Source organism: Oncorhynchus tshawytscha, linkage group LG29 (genome assembly GCF_018296145.1).
Source record: "Oncorhynchus tshawytscha isolate Ot180627B linkage group LG29, Otsh_v2.0, whole genome shotgun sequence".
Classification (NCBI taxonomy): domain Eukaryota; kingdom Metazoa; phylum Chordata; class Actinopteri; order Salmoniformes; family Salmonidae; genus Oncorhynchus; species Oncorhynchus tshawytscha.
The window spans coordinates 36,211,007-36,233,715 of NC_056457.1; the positions used below are offsets into that span (position 1 = coordinate 36,211,007).

Consider the following 22,709-nt stretch of genomic DNA (forward strand, 5'->3'; position numbering starts at 1 on the left):
TGTTTCCTGAAGTCCACAATCATCTCCTTAGTTTTGTTGACGTTGAGTGTGAGGTTATTTTCCTGACACCACACTCCGAGGGCCCTCACCTCCTCCCTGTAGGCCGTCTCGTCGTTGTTGGTAATCAAGCCTACCACTGTTGTGTCGTCCGCAAACTTGATGATTGAGTTGGAGGCGTATGTGGCCATGCAGTCGTGGGTGAACAGGGAGTACAGGAGAGGGCTCAGAACGCACCCTTGTGGGGCCCCAGTGTTGAGGATCAGCGGGGTGGAAATGTTGTTGCCTACCCTCACCACCTGGGGGCGGCCCGTCAGGAAGTCCAGTACCCAGTTGCACAGGGCGGGGTCGAGACCCAGGGTCTCGAGCTTGATGACGAGCTTGGAGGGCACTATAGTGTTAAATGCCGAGCTGTAGTCGATGAACAGCATTCTCACATAGGTATTCCTCTTGTCCAGATGGGTTAGGGCAGTGTGCAGTGTGGTTGAGATTTCATCGTCTGTGGACCTATTTGGCCGGTAAGCAAATTGGAGTGGGTCTAGGGTGTCAGGTAGGGTGGAGGTGATATGGTCCTTGACTAGTCTCTCAAAGCACTTCATGATGACGGAAGTGAGTGCTACGGGGCGGTAGTCGTTTAGCTCAGTTACCTTAGCTTTCTTGGGAACAGGAACAATCGTGGCCCTCTTGAAGCATGTGGGAACAACAGACTGGGATAGGGATTGATTGAATATGTCCGTAAACACACCAGCCAGCTGGTCTGCACATGCTCTAAGGGCGCGGCTGGGGATGCCGTCTGGGCCTGCAGCCTTGCAAGGGTTGACACATTTAAATGTTTTCCTCACGTCGGCTGCAGTGAAGGAGAGTCCGCATGTTTTAGTTGCGGGCCGTGTCAGTGGCACTGTATTGTCCTCAAAGCGGGCAAAAAAGTTATTTAGTCTGCCTGGGAGCAAGACATCCTGGTCCGTGACTGGGCTGGTTTTCTTTTTGTAATCCGTGATTGACTGTAGACCCTGCCACATACCTCTTGTGTCTGAGCCTTTGAATTGAGATTCTACTTTGTCTCTATACTGACGCTTAGCTTGTTGGATTGCCTTGCGGAGGGAATAGTTACACTGTTTGTATTCGGTCATGTTACCAGTCACCTTGCCCTGATTAAAAGCAGTGGTTCGGGCTTTCAGTTTCAGGCGAATGCTGTCATCAATCCACGGTTTCTGGTTTGGGAATGTTTTAATCGTTGCTATGGGAACGACATCTTCAACGCACGTTCTAATGAACTCGCACACCGAATCAGCGTATTCATCAATGTTGTTGTCTGACGCAATACGAAACATATCCCAGTCCACGTGATGGAAGCAGTCTTGGAGTGTGGAATCAGATTGGTCGGACCAGCGTTGATCAGACCTCAGCGTGGGAGCTTCTTGTTTTAGTTTCTGTCTGTAGGCAGGGATCAACAAAATGGAGTCGTGGTCAGCTTTTCCGAAAGGAGGGCGGGGCAGGGCCTTATATGCGTCGCGGAAGTTAGAATAGCAGTGATCCAAGGTTTTTCCAGCCCTGGTTGCGCAATCGATATGCTGATAAAATTTATGATCACACCACGTCACGTTAACCATGAAGCATACGCCCCCGCCCATCTTCTTACCAGAAAGATGTTTGTTTCTGTCTGCGCGACGCGTGGAGAAACCAGTTGGCTGCACCGATTCCGATAGCGTCTCTCCAGTGAGCCATGTTTCCGTGAAGCAAAGAACGTTACAGTCTCTGATGTCCCTCTGGAATGCTACCCTTGCTCGGATTTCATCAAGAGACTGGACATTGGCGAGAAGAATGCTAGGGAGTGGTGCACGATGTGCCCGTCTCCGGAGTCTGACCAGAAGACCGCTCCGTTTCCCCCTTTTACGAAGTCGTTTTTTTGGGTCGCCGGCTGGGATCCATTCTGTTGTCCTGGGTGAAAGGCAGAACACAGGATCCGCTTCGCGAAAGTCATATTCTCGGTCGGGGTTGAGATCTTTTCTACGGGGTTGAGATCTGGAGACTGGCTAGGCCACTCCAGGACCTTGAAATGCTTCTTATGAAGCCACTCCTTCATTGCCCGGGCGGTGTGTTTGGGATCATTGTCATGCTGAAAGAACCAGCCACGTTTCATCTTCAATGCCCTTGCTGATGGAAGGAGGTTTTGACTAGGTCCCCACCTGTAGTTCTGGGATTTTTGCTCACCGTTTTTGTGATAATTTTGACCCCATGGGGTGAGATCTTGCGTGGAGCCCCAGATCGAGGGAGATTATCAGTGGTCTTGTATGTCTTCCATTTCCTAATAATTGCTCCCACAGTTGATTTCTTCAAACCAAGCTGCTTACCTATTGCAGATTCAGTCTTCCCAGCCTGGTGCATGTCCACAATTTTGTTTCCGGTGTCCTTTGACAGCTCTTTGGTCTTGGCCATAGTGGAGTTTGGAGTGTGACTGTTTGAGGTTGTGGACAGGTGTCTTTTATACTGATAACAAGTTAAAACAGGTGCCATTAATACAGGTAACGAGTGGAGGACAGAGGAGCCTCTTAAAGAAGAAGTTAAAGGTCTGTGAGAGCCAGAAATCTTGCTTGTTTGTAGGTGACCAAATACTTATTTTCCATCATTTGCAAATAAATTCATTAAAAATCCTACAATGTGATTTTCTGGATTTTTTTTCTCATTTTGTCTGTCATAGTTGAAGTGTACCTATGATGAAAATTACAGGCCTCTCTCATATTTTTAAGTAGGAGAACTTGCACAATTGGTGGCTGACTAAATACTTTTTTCCCCACTGTAAAGCTGTCTCTCTCTCTGCAACTCTCTCTTCTACTCTTGAATGAGATGAATGCCAGCCAGGACAGCACTACTCAGTTATCTCTGACACACACACACACACACACACACACACACACACACACACACACACACACACACATACTGATAGTGGAAGCTGGCACCACAGGGGCTTCTACACCAGCATCATTCTAGCTCTCAATCGATTGGTTGATCAACACCATGAGGTCATCCGCTCTTCCGCAGGGGCTGATGGGACGGCTCGTCTAGGCCTGCTTTCTCACAGAGGGGATCTGTTGGTGCTGTGTGTGTGTGTGTCTTTGTGTGACCTCTCTTTTCTCCAATTCCAGACTTCCTCCTGTATTCTTCCTTGACTGAATTAACTCTGATCCCCTTTCCTCTCCCCTTTCACTATCTCTCTACCATCTGTTGGTTTCCTCTCTACCTCTCTTCCCTCTCTACCTCTCTTCCCTCTCTACCTCTCTTCCCTCTCTACCTCTCTTCCCTCTCTACCTCTCTTCCCTCTCTACCTCTCTTCCCTCTCTACCTCTCTTCCCTCTCTACCTCTCTTCCCTCTCTACCTCTCTTCCCTCTCTACCTCTCTTCCCTCTCTACCTCTCTTCCCTCTCTACCTCTCTTCCCTCTCTACCTCTCTTCCCTCTCTACCTCTCTTCCTCTCTCTGGATCCACTAGGTGTATTGGGGAGATATGTGCTTGTTGGTTGGGTCATTGCAGGTCAATGAAACCAGATCACATGACCTCTATTGATCAATAAAACCACCTCTCTGTCAGCTAGCTACTACACAATGATGTGTACAGACCCACTAACCAGCCACAGGGTTTATAAAGCCTGGTTATACACTGAAGAACTCACAAAGCTAGTTTATAACATGCTTATAAGCAGAACTGGAAAACCCATAATGATGTTTACAGAAAATCTCCTGGCTATAAACACAAGTCAAGATTTATAAAGCCTGTGTTCATAACACTGAAGAAACATCACAAAGACTTCAGGTTTATAACACATTCATTTATGAAAGCAAGGCCTGGCAATAAAACAGTTTGAGGTCGAGTGCCCCTGTGGTGCCCCAGAGCCCCTTTTTCCTGGTGATGTCAGGCAGAAGAAAATCTCCTGGCTATAAACACAAGTCAAGATTTGCGATGTGTGTTCAGTAAGTCGAAAGGGAAGAGCGTAATATCCAACACACATGACTTCAGGATAGATAACAGCTCATTCATTCAGTATGGAAGAAGGTCTAGAAGCAATAAATACAGTTTGAGGTCGATGCCTGTGCCCCTGTGCCTCTGTGCCCCTGTGCCTCTGTGCCCCTGTGCCCCTGTGCCTCTGTGCCTCTGTGCCTCTGTGCCCCTGTGCCTCTGTGCCCCTGTGCCTCTGTGCCTCTGTGCCTCTGTGCCCCTGTGCCCCTGTGCCTCTGTGCCTCTGTGCCTCTGTGCCTCCCCTGTGCCTCTGTGCCCCCCCTGTGCCTCTGTGCCCTGCCCCTGTGCCCCTGTGCCTCTGTGCCCCTGTGCCCCTGTGCCTCTGTGCCCCTGTGCCTCTGTGCCCCTGTGCCTCTGTGCCCCTGTGCCTCTGTGCCTCTGTGCCCCCCCTGTGCCTCTGTGCCCCTGTGCCTCTGTGCTCCCCTGTGCCCCTGTGCCCTGTGCCCCTGTGCCTCTGTGCCTCTGTGCCCCTGTGCCTGTGCCCCCTGTGCCCCTGTGCCCCTGTGCCCCTGTGCCCCTGTGCCCCTGTGCCCCTGTGCCCCTGTGCCCCTGTGCCCCTGTGCCCCCCCTGTGCCTCTGTGCCCCTGTGCCTGTCTGTGCCCCTGTGCCTCTGTGCCCCTGTGCCTCTGTGCCTCTGTGCCCCTGTGCCTGCCTGTGCCCCTGTGCCTCTGTGCCCCTGTGCCCCCTGTGCCCCTGTGCCTCTGTGCCTCTGTGCCCCTGTGCCCCTGTGCCTCTGTGCCCCTGTGCCCCTGTGCCTCTGTGCCCCTGTGCCCCTGTGCCTCTGTGCCCCTGTGCCCCTGTGCCCCTGTGCCTCTGTGCCCCTGTGCCTCTGTGCCCTGTGCCCCTGTTCCCCTGTGCCCCTGTGCCTCTGTGCCCCTGTGCCCCTGTGCCCCTGTGCCCCTGCAGAAATTCAAATTACCATAAAAAAACATTCCCATAGAAATCTGTCAATATAAGCTAGAGATGTTTTTTTTGTGGCATCGTACGCATCTCAATGCACCACATCCTCCTCAGCATCTGTTATGGAAGGTGACAGAGCTAGAGAGCTGAGTTTGTCAGACCATGAGGCATCCTGAAAATCGGTCTTCTCACAAAATCATCTGTAGCGTCTGAACGGTTTGGCCTAAGAACTATCATGACCCCTCTACGGAAAGACGAGACTCAGCCATGAACATGATGTGTTCTATCACCCCCCTCCTCCCCCAAGCGTCTTGTTAGGACACTACACTTCTGTCTGTAGTGGCCTCACAGTTTGTGCTTCAAACTATTATGTCAGGGTTATACAGCCAATCACGGACGTACGTCAGGGTTATACAGCCAATCACGGACGTACGTCAGGGTTATACAGCCAATCACGGACGTACGTCAGGGTTATACAGCCAATCACGGACGTACGTCAGGGTTATACAGCCAATCACGGACGTACGTCAGGGTTATACAGCCAATCACTACAGAGCTGGATAAAACTTTGTGCAATAATGTAAATCTACGAAAATAATACACTTTCTGTCACAGGAAAAATAATAAATTCAGGAAGCCCAATCGATTGTGAGATAAGGATCTCGGACATAAAGAGGGATTTTATTTTCAATACGTCCTGTAGTTCTCTCTTTCCTTAAATAAACTCATCCACAAAAATGTGTCCAACACACACACTTGTTCACTCTGTCTCACGCACCCCTTCTTCGTATCTTGTTTACTCTCAGCAGTAGTCGTCAACAGAGTGTTTCCTACAAATGTCAGCAGGGTTTTGCAATTCTCTAGAGAGTTTTTTTGTAATAAAAAATCCCCCCAAAATAAATGTGACCTTTCTTTAACTAGGCAAGTCAGTTAAGGCGAAATTCCTATTTATAATGACGGCCTACCCCGGCCAAAACCGTAACCAGGACGACGCTTGGCCAATTGTGTGCCACCCTAAGGAACTCCCAATCGAGACCGGATGTGATACAACCTGGATTCGAACCAGGGACTGTGCCACTCGGGATCCCACTAGAGCGAAGATATATATATCAGAAGGAGCTGTCAGGATATATATATCAGAAGGAGCTGTCAGGATATATATATCAGAAGGAGCTGTCAGGATATATATATATCAGAAGGAGCTGTCAGGATATATATATCAGAAGGAGCTTTCAGGATATATATATCAGAAGGACCTGTCAGGATATATATATCAGAAGGACCTGTCAGGATATATATATCAGAAGGACCTGTCAGGATATATATATCAGAAGGAGCTGTCAGGATATATATATCAGAAGGACCTGTCAGGATATATATATCAGAAGGAGCTGTCAGGATATATATATCAGAAGGAGCTGTCAGGATATATATATCAGAAGGACCTGTCAGGATATATATATCAGAAGGACCTGTCAGGATATATATATCAGAAGGAGCTGTCAGGATATATATATCAGAAGGACCTGTCAGGATATATATATCAGAAGGAGCTGTCAGGATATATATATCAGAAGGACCTGTCAGGATATATATATCAGAAGGACCTGTCAGGATATATATATCAGAAGGAGCTGTCAGGATATATATATCAGAAGGACCTGTCAGGATATATATATCAGAAGGAGCTGTCAGGATATATATATCAGAAGGAGCTGTCAGGATATATATATCAGAAGGACCTGTCAGGATATATATATCAGAAGGACCTGTCAGGATATATATATCAGAAGGACCTGTCAGGATATATATATCAGAAGGAGCTGTCAGGATATATATATCAGAAGGACCTGTCAGGATATATATATCAGAAGGAGCTGTCAGGATATATATATCAGAAGGACCTGTCAGGATATATATATCAGAAGGAGCTGTCAGGATATATATATCAGAAGGAGCTGTCAGGATATATTTATCAGAAGGAGCTGTCAGGATATATATATCAGAAGGACCTGTCAGGATATATATATCAGAAGGAGCTGTCAGGATATTTTTCAGAAGGAGCTGTCAGGATATATATATCAGAAGATATATATATCAGAAGGACCTGTCAGGATATATATATCAGAAGGAGCTGTCAGGATATATTTATCAGAAGGAGCTGTCAGGATATATATATCAGAAGGAGCTGTCAGGATATATATATCAGAAGGACCTGTCAGGATATATATATCAGAAGGACCTGTCAGGATATATATATCAGAAGGAGCTGTCAGGATATACATACATATATATATACATATAATACAGTATGGACAGCAGTAGTTATATAGGATGAACTGTGTCCAGAATACAGTAGAGAGTAATCAGAATACAGTACATAGTAATCAGAATACAGTAGAAAGTAATCCGAATACAGTAGAGAGTAATCAGAATACAGTAGAGAGTGATCTGAATACAGTAGAGAGTAATCTGAATACAGTAGAGAGTAATCAGAATACATCAGAGTGATCTGAATACAGTACATAGTAATCAGAATACAGTAGAAAGTAATCCGAATACAGTAGAGAGTAATCAGAATACAGTAGAAGTGATCTGAATACAGTATATAGTAATCTGAATACAAGGAGTAATCAGAATACAGTAGATAGTAATCAGAATACAGTATAATGATCTGAATACAGTAGCAGTAATCTGAATATAGAGTAATCAGAATACTAGAGAGTGATCTGAATACAGTAGAGAGTAATCAGAATACAGTACATAGTAATCAGAATACAGTAGAAAGTAATCCGAATACAGTAGAGAGTAATCAGAATACAGTAGAGAGTGATCTGAATACAGTAGAGAGTAATCTGAATACAGTAGAGAGTAATCTGAATACAGTAGAGAGGAATCAGAATACAGTAGTGAGTTCCATATATAGTGCACTACCATATACCAGAGCATATAGGGGGCTACATAGAGAATAGTGAGTGCCACTTGGGCAGTTCACCTGACCCCCCCAACCCCCTCTGGATGCCTGTCCTGATCAGAACAGTGCTGAGTGCTTGGCAGTGTGTGTCTATCGTCCCGGTATGTCTTTATTACACACTGTATAGGCTCTGGGAGCATCTGAGATATGGACAGAGAGCAGAGATCACACACACACACACACTCACACACACAAACACTCACTCATGCCCAGGACAAGCAGCAGTAAACTGCTCTCTGTGATCTCACACAGAACTGGCAAGTGTCTTCGCTGACATTTTCAACCTCTCCCTGTCTGAGTCTGTAATACCAACATGTTTAAAGCAGACCATCATGGTCCCTGTGCCCAAGAACACCAAGGCAACACACCTAAATAACTACCGACCCGTAGCACTCACGCTTGTAGCCATGAAGTGCTTTGAAAGGCTGGTCATGGCTCACATCAACACCATTGTCCCAGAAGCCCTAGACCTACTCCAATTCACACACCGCCCCAACAGATCCACTGATGATGCAATCTATATTGCACTCCACACTGCCCTTTCCCACCTGGACAAAAGGAACCCCTATGTGAGAATGCTGTTCATTGACTACAGCTCAGCGTTCAACACCATAGTACCCTCAAAGCTCATCACTAAGCTAAGGACCCTGGGTCTGGACACCTCCCTCTGCAACTGGATCCTGGACTTCCTGACGGGCTGCCCCCCAGGTGGTAAGGGTAGGTAACAACAAAACACTCATGACTGCACGACTCCAACACTGTCATTAAGTTTGCCGATGACACAACAGTGGTAGGCCTGATCACCGACAACAACGAGACAGCCTATAGGGAGGAGGTCAGAGACCTGGCCTTGTGGTGCCAGGACAACAACCTCTACCTCAACGTGATCAAGACAAAGGAGATGATTGTGGACTAAAGGAAAAAGAGGACCAAGCACACCCCCATTCTCATTGACAGGGCTGTAGTGGGGAGCAGGTAGAAAGTTTCAAGTTCCTTGGTGTCCACATCACCCACAAACTAACATGGTCCAAACACACCAAGACAGTCGTGAAGAGGGCACGACAAAGCCTATTCCCCCTCAGGAGACTGAAAAGATTTGGCATTGGTCCTCAGATCCTCAAAAGGTTCTACAGCTGCACCATCGAGAGCATCCTGACTGGTTGCATAACTGCCTGGTAAGGCAACTGTTCGGCCTCCGAGCGCAAGGCACTACAGAGGGTAGTGCGAACGGCCCAGTACATCACTGGGTAACGCTTCCTGCTATCCAGGACCTCTATACCAGGCGGTGTCAGAGGAAGGCCCTGAAAATTGTCAAAGACTCCAGCCACCCTAGTCATAGACTGTTCTCTCTGCTACCGCACAGCAAGCGGTTCCGGAGCACCAAGTCTAGGTCCAAGAGGCTTCTAAACAGCTTCTACCCCCAAGCCATAAGTCTCCTGAACAGCTAATCAAATGGCTACCCAGACTATTTCCACCCCCTTCTATGCTGCTGCTACTCCCTGTTTATTATCTATGCATTAGCACTTTAATAACTCTACCTACATGTGCATATTACCTCAGCTAACTGGTGCCCCTCCACATTGACTCTGTACTTGTACCCCCTGTATATAGCCTCCACATTGACTCTGTAACGGTACCCCCTGTATATAGCCTCCACATTGACTCTGTACCGGTGCCCCCTGTATATAGCCTCCACATTGACTCTGTACTGGTATCCCCTGTATATAGTCTCCACATTGACTCTGTACCGGTACCCCCTGTATATAGCCTCCACATTGACTCTGTACCGTAATACCCTGTATATAGCCTCCACATTGACTCTGTACCGGTACCACCTGTATATAGTCTCCACATTGACTCTGTACCGGTACCCCCTGTATATAGTCTCCACATTGACTCTGTACCGGTACCCCCTGTATATAGCCTCCACATTGACTCTGTACCGTAATACCCTGTATATAGCCTCCACATTGACTCTGTACTGGTACCCCCTGTATATAGTCTCCACATTGACTCTGTACCGGTACCCCCTGTATATAGCCTCCACATTGACTCTGTACCGGTACCCCTGTATATAGCCTCCACATTGACTCTGTACCGGTACCCCCTGTATATAGCCTCCACATTGACTCTGTACCGGTACCCCCTGTATATAGCCTCCACATTGACTCTCCACATTGACTCTACCTGTACCCCCTGTATATAGCCTCCACATTGACTCTGTACCGGTACCCCCTGTATATAGCCTCCACATTGACTCTGTACCGGTACCCCTGTATATAGCCTCCACATTGACTCTGTACCGGTACCCCCTGTATATAGCCTCCACATTGACTCTGTACCAGTACCCCCTGTATATAGCCTCCACATTGACTCTGTATCAGTACCCCCTGTATATAGCCTCACTATTGTTATTTTACTGCTGCTCTTTAATTATTTCATTGTAAGGTCTACCTACACCTGTTGTATTCGATGGTGTTGATGATGATGAATCAGGGCCCACTGTCATAAGTCTCTTGTTACACATCACAACTGAACTATTCAACTGGAGATCCGTAGCGTGATGCTCCACAGAAATAGCCAGGAGTTATCCAGTAATACTCCGCTAGCTGGTTGTACAGCCATACCAGGCACACCAGGAATGTAGGAAGGGCCTTTGATCTTGAGGATTTTGAATGCTGCATAGTAGTTTGTGTATTTACAAGTGTAACACACATTCTCTCATACACATATTCTGTCTCTCACTCAGCCTCTCTCGTACACACACACACACACACACACACACACACCTCACCAACCTACCTGGAAGCTGCTATTTCCACTTTCGTCCTGGAGGTGGCCCCTGCCCTCCGCGCCCCCTCCACGGCCCGGTCCACCTTCTCTTTGGTTTTGGGGTTCTTTAGCGGGATCAGCTGCTTCCTTATTCCACGAACCAGCAGGTTATTCTTGTACTTCCCTTCTTCCTTGTTCCCCTCGGGGAAGGTGGTGCACCCGTAACCGTGGCGCTTGTTGTTCAGCCACTCCCCCTCGTACTTCATCCCGTTGGAACGTTCGCTGACACCGAACCCGTTGCGCTTGTCGTTCTTCCACTCCCCCATGTACGTCTCGGTGGTGGTGGCATCCACGTGATCCTCCAATACCAAGTCCTCCTCGGGCAGCTCTCCGTCGCCCAGGGAGACGGTGGAGTTGGCGTCTGCGTCGGAGGAGCTGATGCGGCTCATAGCGGCGTCACTGCGTGCCGAACTCCTCTTGCTGGAGATGGACGACTTCGATTCTGACTTGTGTAGCCGACGGAGGCTCCCGAACAGCGAGCCGCGGCGGAACAGACCCTTCTTCTTCCCGGTGACCACTTCGCTGTCCGAGTGGAAGTTGAGGACGAACCCGCCCCGGCCGCCGGTGGGCGTGTCACCTGACAGGTCCTGGAGCACGGTGCCATTGCTCTGCTCGGAGCGTAGGGACGCTAGAGATGTACGGAGCGGAGAGCGGATCACTGTTGCCATGCCGTAGGGAACACTCTGGCGCACGCCATAACCGTGCCGCATCCCGCCCATCCACTGGCCCTGGTATGTACCTGGAGGAGAGAGGACAGTAGAGATGGGGGTGAATAGATTGATTGACTGATTGATTGGTTGATTGGTTGCTTGGTGGGTTGATTGATTGATTGATTGATTGGTTGGTGGGTGGGTGGGTTGATTGATTGGTTGGTTGGTGGGTTGATTGACTGATTAATCGATTGATCGGTTGATTGATTGATTGATTGATTGATCGATTGATTGATCGATTGATCGGTTGATTGATTGATTGATTGATTGATTGACTGATCTTAACAGTATTGTCTAAAAGCCACAATAAAAGGCACAGAGAGAAACTAACCCAATGCTCTCAATTAAGGATACTAACATCCTACAACAACATCAAGCTCATTAGACATTGATTAGATGGGAAAGAAACCCACCTGGTATCATAGATATCATTACATACTGAGACATTGATTAGATGGGAAGGAAACCCACCTGGTATCATAGATATCATTACATACTGAGACATTGATTAGATGGGAAGGAAACCCACCTGGTATCACAGATATCATTACATACTGAGACATTGATTAGATGGGAAGGAAACCCACCTGGTATCATAGATATCATTACATACTGAGACATTGATTAGATGGGAAAGAAACCCACCTGGTATCACAGATATCATTACATACTGAGACATTGATTAGATGGGAAGGAAACCCACCTGGTATCACAGATATCATTACATACTGAGACATTGATTAGATAGGAAGGAAACCCACCTGGTATCATAGATATCATTACATACTGAGACATTGATTAGATGGGAAGGAAACCCACCTGGTATCATAGATATCATTACATACTGAGACATTGATTAGATGGGAAGGAAACCCACCTGGTATCACAGATATCATTACATACTGAGACATTGATTAGATGGGAAGGAAACCCACCTGGTATCACAGATATCATTACATACTGAGACATTGATTAGATGGGAAAGAAACCCACCTGGTATCATAGATATCATTACATACTGAGACATTGATTAGATGGGAAGGAAACCCACCTGGTATCATAGATATCATTACATACTGAGACATTGATTAGATGGGAAGGAAACCCACCTGGTATCACAGATATCATTACATACTGAGACATTGATTAGATGGGAAGGAAACCCACCTGGTATCACAGATATCATTACATACTGAGACATTGATTAGATAGGAAGGAAACCCACCTGGTATCATAGATATCATTACATACTGAGACATTGATTAGATGGGAAGGAAACCCACCTGGTATCACAGATATCATTACATACTGAGACATTGATTAGATGGGAAGGAAACCCACCTGGTATCACAGATATCATTACATACTGAGACATTGATTAGATAGGAAGGAAACCCACCTGGTATCATAGATATCATTACATACTGAGACATTGATTAGATAGGAAGGAAACCCACCTGGTATCATAGATATCATTACATACTGAGACATTGATTAGATAGGAAGGAAACCCACCTGGTATCATAGATATCATTACATACTGAGACATTGATTAGATGGGAAGGAAACCCACCTGGTATCATAGATATCATTACATACTGAGACATTGATTAGATAGGAAGGAAACCCACCTGGTATCACAGATATCATTACATACTGAGACATTGATTAGATAGGAAGGAAACCCACCTGGTATCATAGATATCATTACATACTGAGACATTGATTAGATAGGAAGGAAACCCACCTGGTATCATAGATATCATTACATACTGAGACATTGATTAGATAGGAAGGAAACCCACCTGGTATCATAGATATCATTACATACTGAGACATTGATTAGATGGGAAGGAAACCCACCTGGTATCATAGATATCATTACATACTGAGACATTGATTAGATAGGAAGGAAACCCACCTGGTATCATAGATATCATTACATACTGAGACATTGATTAGATGGGAAGGAAACCCACCTGGTATCACAGATATCATTACATACTGAGACATTGATTAGATGGGAAGGAAACCCACCTGGTATCACAGATATCATTACATACTGAGACATTGATTAGATGGGAAAGAAACCCACCTGGTATCATAGATATCATTACATACTGAGACATTGATTAGATGGGAAGGAAACCCACCTGGTATCATAGATATCATTACATACTGAGACATTGATTAGATGGGAAGGAAAACCATACATCAATATAATTCAAACAGAACAATGGGAATCTGCAGAAACATAATGTATCCCAAAAAGCACACTATCCCCTACATAGTTCCCTATTTTTAACAGAGCTCTATGAGCACTGCTCAAAAGTAGTGCACTAAATAGGGAATAGGGTTCCATTTGGGGCAGCAGTCAATACATTACCTCAGTCTATCAGACTTAGCAGGGCTCTGATCTAATGAACAGTTCCAACAAATGGTTTGTTTAACGACAGGTAGCCTAGTGGTTGGAGTGTAGAGGAGGCAGGTAGACTAGTGGTTAGAGTGTAGAGGAGGCAGGTAGTCTAGTGGTTAGAGTGTAGAGGAGGCTGGTAGTCTAGTGGTTAGAGTGTAGAGGAGGCAGGTAGACTAGTGGTTAGAGTGTAGAGGAGGCAGGTAGTCTAGTGGTTAGAGTGTAGAGGAGGCAGGTAGTCTAGTGGTTAGAGTGTAGAGGAGGCTGGTAGTCTAGTGGTTAGAGTGTAGAGGAGGCAGGTGGTCTAGTGGTTAGAGTGTAGAGGAGGCAGGTAGTCTAGTGGTTAGAGTGTAGAGGAGGCAGGTAGTCTAGTGGTTAGAGTGTAGAGGAGGCAGGTAGACTAGTGGTTAGAGTGTAGAGGAGGCAGGTAGACTAGTGGTTAGAGTGTAGAGGAGGCAGGTAGCCTAGTGGTTAGAGTGTAGAGGAGGTAGGGTAGCCTAGTGGTTAGAGTGTAGAGGAGGCAGGTAGACTAGTGGTTAGAGTGTAGAGGAGGCAGGTAGCCTAGTGGTTAGAGTGTAGAGGAGGCAGGTAGCCTAGTGGTTAGAGTGTAGAGGAGGCAGGTAGCCTAGTGGTTAGAGTGTAGAGGAGGCAGGTAGACTAGTGGTTAGAGTGTAGAGGAGGCAGGTAGTCTAGTGGTTAGAGTGTAGAGGAGGCAGGTAGCCTAGTGGTTAGAGTGTAGAGGAGGCAGGTAGCCTAGTGGTTAGAGTGTAGAGGAGGCAGGTAGCCTAGTGGTTAGAGTGTAGAGGAGGCAGGTAGCCTAGTGGTTAGAGTGTAGAGGAGGCAGGTAACCTAGTGGTTAGAGTGTAGAGGAGGCAGGTAGCCTAGTGGTTAGAGTGTAGAGGTGGCAGGTAGACTAGTGGTTAGAGTGTAGAGGAGGCAGGTAGTCTAGTGGTTAGAGTGTAGAGGAGGCAGGTAGCCTAGTGGTTAGAGTGTAGAGGTGGCAGGTAGCCTAGTGGTTAGAGTGTAGAGGTGGCAGGTAGCCTAGTGGTTAGAGTGTAGAGGAGGCAGGTAGCCTAGTGGTTAGAGTGTAGAGGAGGCAGGTAGTCTAGTGGTTAGAGTGTAGAGGTGGCAGGTAGTCTAGTGGTTAGAGTGTAGAGGTGGCAGGTAGCCCAGTGGTTAGAGTGTAGAGCAGTTAACCAACTGTTCCCCAATAGGCCGTCATTGTAAATAGGAATTTGTTCTTATCTGACTTGCCTAGTTAAATAAAGTTTAAAAAAAGAAGTGTACACTACGTTTTAGGGCTCTAGTCAAAAGTAGTGCACTATGAAGAGAATAGGATGCAATTTGGACTCAGGCCATTTAGTATTTAGGTTATAATGGGTGGATAGAAATATAAACCTACAACATCAGTAGCTTGTAAAACACGTATATTTTGTTTAAATCTGCTAATGTTAAAAGGGATTTATAAATACATTTGATTGATTGTGCACTGAGTGTACAAAACATTAAGGACACCAATATTGAGTTGCACACCCTTTTGCCCTCAGAACAGCCTCAATTTTGTCGGGGCACGGCTTCTACTAGGTGTTGAAAGCGTTCCACAGGGATGCTGGCCCATGTTGACTCCAATGCTTCCCACAGTTGTGTCAACTTGGCTGGATGACCTTTGGGTGGTGGACCATTCCTGACACAATCGGGGAACTGTTGAGCAATAAAAACCCAGCAGAGTTGCAGTTCTTGACACCAACCAGTGCCTGGCATCTACCTACTACCATACCGCATTCAAAGGCACTTAAAACTTCTGTCTTGCCCATTCACCCTCTGAATGGCTCACATACACAATCCATGTCTCAAATGTCTCAAGCCTTAAAAATCCTTCTTTAACCTGTCTCCTCCACCTTCATCTACACTGATTGAAGTGGATTTAACAGGTGACATCAGTAACGGATCATACCTGGATTGACCTGGTCAGTCTATGTCATGGAAAGATCAGGTGTTGTACACTCAGTGTATCACATAGATATTCATCATACTGTAAACTGAGCAGCATGGAACAGACCAGGGTGGTAGATACGGCTAGGACTTCAACTGACCCTCCAGACCAGGGTGGTAGATACTGATAGGACTTCAACTGACCCTCCAGACCAGGGTGATAGATACTGATAGGACTTCAACTGACCCTCCAGACAGGGGTGATAGATACTGATAGGACTTCAACTGACCCTCCAGACCAGGGTGGTGGCTACTGATAGAACTTCAACTGACCCTCCAGACCAGGGTGGTGGATACTGATAGGACTTCAACTGACCCTCCAGACCAGGGTGATAGATACTGATAGGACTTCAACTGACCCTCCAGACCAGGGTGGTGGCTACTGATAGAACTTCAACTGACCCTCCAGACCAGGGTGGTGGATACTGATAGGACTTCAACTGACCCTCCAGACCAGGGTGATAGATACTGATAGGACTTCAACTGACCCTCCAGACCAGGGTGGTGGATACTACTGATAGGACTTCAACTGACCCTCCAGACCAGGGTGATAGATACTGATAGGACTTCAACTGACCCTCCAGACCAGGGTGGTGGATAATGATAGGACTTCAACTGACCCTCCAGACCAGGGTGATATATACTGATAGGGCTTCAACTGACCCTCCAGACCAGGGTGGTGGCTACTGATAGGACTTCAACTGACCCTCCAGGCCAGGGTGGTAGACACTGATAGGACTTCAACTGACCCTCCAGACCAGGGTGGTGGCTACTGATAGGGCTTCAATTAACCCTCCAGACCAGGGTGGTGGATACTGATAGGACTTCAACTGACCCTCCAGACCAGGGTGATAGATACTGATAGGACTTCAACTGACCCTCCAGACCAGGGTGGTGGATACTGATAGGACTTCAACTGACCCTCCAGACCAGGGTGATAGATACTGATAGGACTTCAACTGACCCTCCAGACCAGGGTGGTGGCTACTGATAGGACTTCAACTGACCCTCCAGACCAGGGTGGTAGATACTGATAGGACTTCAACTGACCCTCCAGACCAGGGTGGTAGATACTGATAGGACTTCAACTGACCCTCTAGACCAGGGTGGTGGCTACTGATAGAACTTCAACTGACCCTCCAGACCAGGGTGGTGGATACTGATAGGACTTCAACTGACCCTCCAGACCAGGGTGATAGATACTGATAGGACTTCAACTGACCCTCCAGACCAGGGTGATAGATACTGATAGGACTTCAACTGACCCTCCAGACCAGGGTGATAGATACTGATAGGACTTCAACTGACCTTCCAGACCAGGGTGGTGGCTACTGATAGAACTTCAACTGACCCTCCAGACCAGGGTGGTGGATACTGATAGGACTTCAACTGACCCTCCAGACCAGGGTGATAGATACTGATAGGACTTCAACTGACCCTCCAGACCAGGGTGGTGGATAATGATAGGACTTCAACTGACCCTCCAGACCAGGGTGATATATACTGATAGGGCTTCAACTGACCCTCCAGACCAGGGTGGTGGCTACTGATAGGACTTCAACTGACCCTCCAGGCCAGGGTGGTAGACACTGATAGGACTTCAACTGACCCTCCAGACCAGGGTGGTGGCTACTGATAGGGCTTCAATTAACCCTCCAGACCAGGGTGGTGGATACTGATAGGACTTCAACTGACCCTCCAGACCAGGGTGATAGATACTGATAGGACTTCAACTGACCCTCCAGACCAGGGTGGTGGATACTGATAGGACTTCAACTGACCCTCCAGACCAGGGTGATAGATACTGATAGGACTTCAACTGACCCTCCAGACCAGGGTGGTGGCTACTGATAGGACTTCAACTGACCCTCCAGACCAGGGTGGTAGATACTGATAGGACTTCAACTGACCCTCCAGACCAGGGTGGTAGATACTGATAGGACTTCAACTGACCCTCTAGACCAGGGTGGTGGATACTGATAGGACTTCAACTGACCCTCCAGACCAGGGTGGTAGATACTGATAGGACTTCAACTGACCCTCCAGACCAGGGTGATAGATACTGATAGGACTTCGACTGACCCTCCAGACCAGGGTGATAGATACTGATAGGACTTCAACTGACCCATCAGACCAGGGTGGTAGATACTGATAGGACTTCAACTGACCCTCCAGACCAGGGTGGTAGATACTGATAGGACTTCAACTGACCCTCCAGACCAGGGTGATAGATACTGATAGGACTTCAACTGACCCTCCAGACCAGGGTGATAGATACTGATAGGACTTCAACTGACCCCCAGACCAGGGTGATAGATACTGATAGGACTTCAACTGACCCTCCAGACCAGGGTGGTGGATACTGATAGGACTTCAACTGACCCTCCAGACCAGGGTGGTAGATACTGATAGGACTTCAACTGACCCTCCAGACCAGGGTGATAGATACTGATAGGACTACAACTGACCCTCCAGACCAGGGTGATAGATACTGATAGGACTTCAACTGACCCTCCAGACCAGGGTGGTAGACACTGATAGGACTTCAACTGACCCTCCAGACCAGGGTGGTGGCTACTGATAGGACTTCAACTGACCCTCCAGACCAGGGTGGTGGATACTGATAGGACTTCAACTGACCCTCCAGACCAGGGTGATAGATACTGATAGGACTTCAACTGACCCTCCAGACCAGGGTGGTGGATACTGATAGGACTTCAACTGACCCTCCAGACCAGGGTGATAGATACTGATAGGGCTTCAACTGACCCTCCAGACCAGGGTGGTGGCTACTGATAGATCTTCAACTGACCCTCCAGACCAGGGTGGTAGATACTGATAGGACTTCAACTGACCCTCCAGACCAGGGTGGTAGATACTGATAGGACTTCAACTGACCCTCTAGACCAGGGTGGTGGATACTGATAGGACTTCAACTGACCCTCCAGACCAGGGTGGTAGATACTGATAGGACTTCAACTGACCCTCCAGACCAGGGTGATAGATACTGATAGGACTTCGACTGACCCTCCAGACCAGGGTGATAGATACTGATAGGACTTCAACTGACCCATCAGACCAGGGTGGTAGATACTGATAGGACTTCAACTGACCCTCCAGACCAGGGTGGTAGATACTGATAGGACTTCAACTGACCCTCCAGACCAGGGTGGTAGATACTGATAGGACTTCAACTGACCCTCCAGACCAGGGTGATAGATACTGATAGGACTTCAACTGACCCTCCAGACCAGGGTGATAGATACTGATAGGACTTCAACTGACCCCCCAGACCAGGGTGATAGATACTGATAGGACTTCAACTGACCCTCCAGACCAGGGTGGTAGATACTGATAGGACTTCAACTGACCCTCCAGACCAGGGTGGTAGATACTGATAGGACTTCAACTGACCCTCCAGACCAGGGTGGTAGATACTGATAGGACTTCAACTGACCCTCCAGACCAGGGTGGTGGATACTGATAGGACTTCAACTGACCCTCCAGACCAGGGTGGTAGATACTGATAGGACTTCAACTGACCCTCCAGACCAGGGTGATAGATACTGATAGGACTACAACTGACCCTCCAGACCAGGGTGATAGATACTGATAGGACTTCAACTGACCCTCCAGACCAGGGTGATAGATACTGATAGGACTTCAACTGACCCTCCAGACCAGGGTGATAGATACTGATAGGACTTCAACTGACCCTCCAGACCAGGGTGATAGATACTGATAGGACTTCAACTGATCCTCCAGACCAGGGTGATAGATACTGATAGGACTTCAACTGACCCTCCAGACCAGGGTGGTAGATACTGATAGGACTTCAACTGACCATCCAGACCAGGGTGGTGGATACTGATAGGACTTCAACTGACCCTCCAGACCAGGGTGGTGGATACTGATAGGACTTCAACTGACCCTCCAGACCAGGGTGATAGATACTGATAGGACTTCAACTGACCCTCCAGACCAGGGTGGTAGATACTGATAGGACTTCAACTGACCCTCCAGACCAGGGTGGTGGATACTGATAGGACTTCAACTGACCCTCCAGACCAGGGTGGTGGATACTGATAGGACTTCAACTGACCCTCCAGACCAGGGTGGTAGATACTGATAGGACTTCAACTGACCCTCCAGACCAGGGTGGTAGATACTGATAGGACTTCAACTGACCCTCCAGACCAGGGTGGTAGATACTGATAGGACTTCAACTGACCCTCCAGACCAGGGTGGTAGATACTGATAGGACTTCAACTGACCCTCCAGACCAGGGTGGTAGATACTGATAGGACTTCAACTGACCCTCCAGACCAGGGTGGTGAATACTGATAGGACTTCAACTGACCCTCCAGACCAGGGTGGTAGATACTGATAGGACTTCAACTGACCCTCCAGACCAGGGTGGTAGATACTGATAGGACTTCAACTGACCCTCCAGACCAGGGTGGTAGATACTGATAGGACTTCAACTGACCCTCCAGACCAGGGTGGTAGATACTGATAGGACTTCAACTGACCCTCCAGACCAGGGTGATAGATACTGATAGGACTACAACTGACCCTCCAGACCAGGGTGATAGATACTGATAGGACTTCAACTGACCCTCCAGACCAGGGTGATAGATACTGATAGGACTTCAACTGACCCTCCAGACCAGGGTGATAGATACTGATAGGTCTTCAACTGACCCTCCAGACCAGGGTGATAGATACTGATAGGACTTCAACTGATCCTCCAGACCAGGGTGATAGATACTGATAGGACTTCAACTGACCCTCCAGACCAGGGTGGTAGATACTGATAGGACTTCAACTGACCATCCAGACCAGGGTGGTGGATACTGATAGGACTTCAACTGACCCTCCAGACCAGGGTGGTGGATACTGATAGGACTTCAACTGACCCTCCAGACCAGGGTGATAGATACTGATAGGACTTCAACTGACCCTCCAGACCAGGGTGGTAGATACTGATAGGACTTCAACTGACCCCTCCAGACCAGGGTGGTGGATACTGATAGGACTTCAACTGACCCTCCAGACCAGGGTGGTGGATACTGATAGGACTTCAACTGACCCTCCAGACCAGGGTGGTAGATACTGATAGGACTTCAACTGACCCTCCAGACCAGGGTGGTAGATACTGATAGGACTTCAACTGACCCTCCAGACCAGGGTGGTAGATACTGATAGGACTTCAACTGACCCTCCAGACCAGGGTGGTAGATACTGATAGGACTTCAACTGACCCTCCAGACCAGGGTGGTAGATACTGATAGGACTTCAACTGACCCTCCAGACCAGGGTGGTGAATACTGATAGGACTTCAACTGACCCTCCAGACCAGGGTGGTAGATACTGATAGGACTTCAACTGACCCTCCAGACCAGGGTGGTAGATACTGATAGGACTTCAACTGACCCTCCAGACCAGGGTGGTAGACACTGATAGGACTTCAACTGACCCTCCAGACCAGGGTGGTGGATACTGATAGGACTACAACTGACCCTCCAGACCAGGGTGGTGGATACTGATAGGACTACAGTGATGGTGGCTACTGTGCATTTGGAAAGTATTCAGACCTCTTTACTTTTTTTCCCACCTTTTGTTACATTCCAGCCTTATTCTAAACAAAAACAATGTCTCAGGCTCTGTCAGGTTGGATGGGGAGCGTCGCTGCACATCTATTTTTAGGTCTCGCCAGAGAAGTTTGATCGGGTTCAAGTCCGAGCTCTGGCTGGATCACTTAAGGACATTCAGAGAACTGTTCTGAAGTCACTCCTGCGTTGTCTTGGCTGTGTGCTTAGGATCGTTGTCCTGTTGGAAGGTGAACCTTCACACCAGTCTGAGGTCCTGAGTGCTTTGGAGCAGGTTTTCATCAAGGATCTCTCTGTACTTGGCTCCGTTCATCTTTCCCTCAATCCTGACTAGTCTCCCAGTCCCTGCCGCTGAAAAACATTCCCACAGCATGATTCTGCAAACACCATGCTTCACCGTAGGGATGGTGCCAGGTTTCCTCCAGACGTGATTCTTGGCATTCAGGCCAAAGAGTTCAATCTTGGTTTCATCAGACCAAAGAGTCTTGTTTCTCATGGTCTTTTGGCAAACTCCAAGAGGGCTGTCATGTGCCTGGTTCCTCTCTAGGTTTCTTCCTAGGTTTTGGCCTTTCTAGGGAGTTTTTCCTAGCCACCGTGCTTCTACACCTGCATTGCTTGCTGTTTGGGGTTTTAGGCTGGGTTTCTGTACAGCACTTTGAGATATCAGCTGATGTACGAAGTGCTATATAAATAAATTTGATTTGATTTGATTTGATTTGAGTGGCATCCGTCTGGCCACTCGACCATAAAGGCCTGATTGGGAGATGGTCTAGGAGTCAAATCAAATCAAATCAAACCAGACCTAGATTTGGGTGGAGGTTTTAGCGGTTGCAATATTAGGACAATTGGAGGTTTACAAAGTTGCAGAATGTATATGTGGAGGAATGTATATGTGGAGGAATGTATATGTGGAGGACTTAATAAAAATATATTTTAAAAAATTTAATTAAAAACAGTTTCAAAAAGAAAAAAGGCCTGATTGGTGGACTTTGATGTCACTATGGGGTATTGTGATGTCATTATGGGGTATTGTGATGTCATTATGGGGTATTGTGATGTCATTATGGTGTATTGTGATGTCATTATGGGGTATTGTGATGTCATTATGGGGTATTGTGATGTCATTATGAGGTATTGTGATGTCATTATGGGGTATTGTGATGTCATTATGCGGTATTGTGATGTCATTATGGGGTATTGTGATGTCATTAAGGGGTATTATGAAGTTATTATGGGGTATTGTGATGACATTATGGTGTATTGTG

The 22,709-nt window shown here is 47.4% G+C and overlaps 1 protein-coding gene across 1 annotated transcript in view; it reads right to left on the reverse strand.

Annotated features, from left to right (window-relative positions):
• Positions 1-22,709, reverse strand: part of LOC112237993 (junctophilin-1) — a 106,852-nt gene that overhangs the window by 80,126 nt on the left and 4,017 nt on the right. Inside the window, exon 3 of the mRNA XM_042308707.1 lies at positions 10,688-11,456. Within this exon, the coding sequence (XP_042164641.1) occupies positions 10,688-11,456 (769 nt within the window). The remainder of the gene's footprint in view (positions 1-10,687; positions 11,457-22,709) is intronic.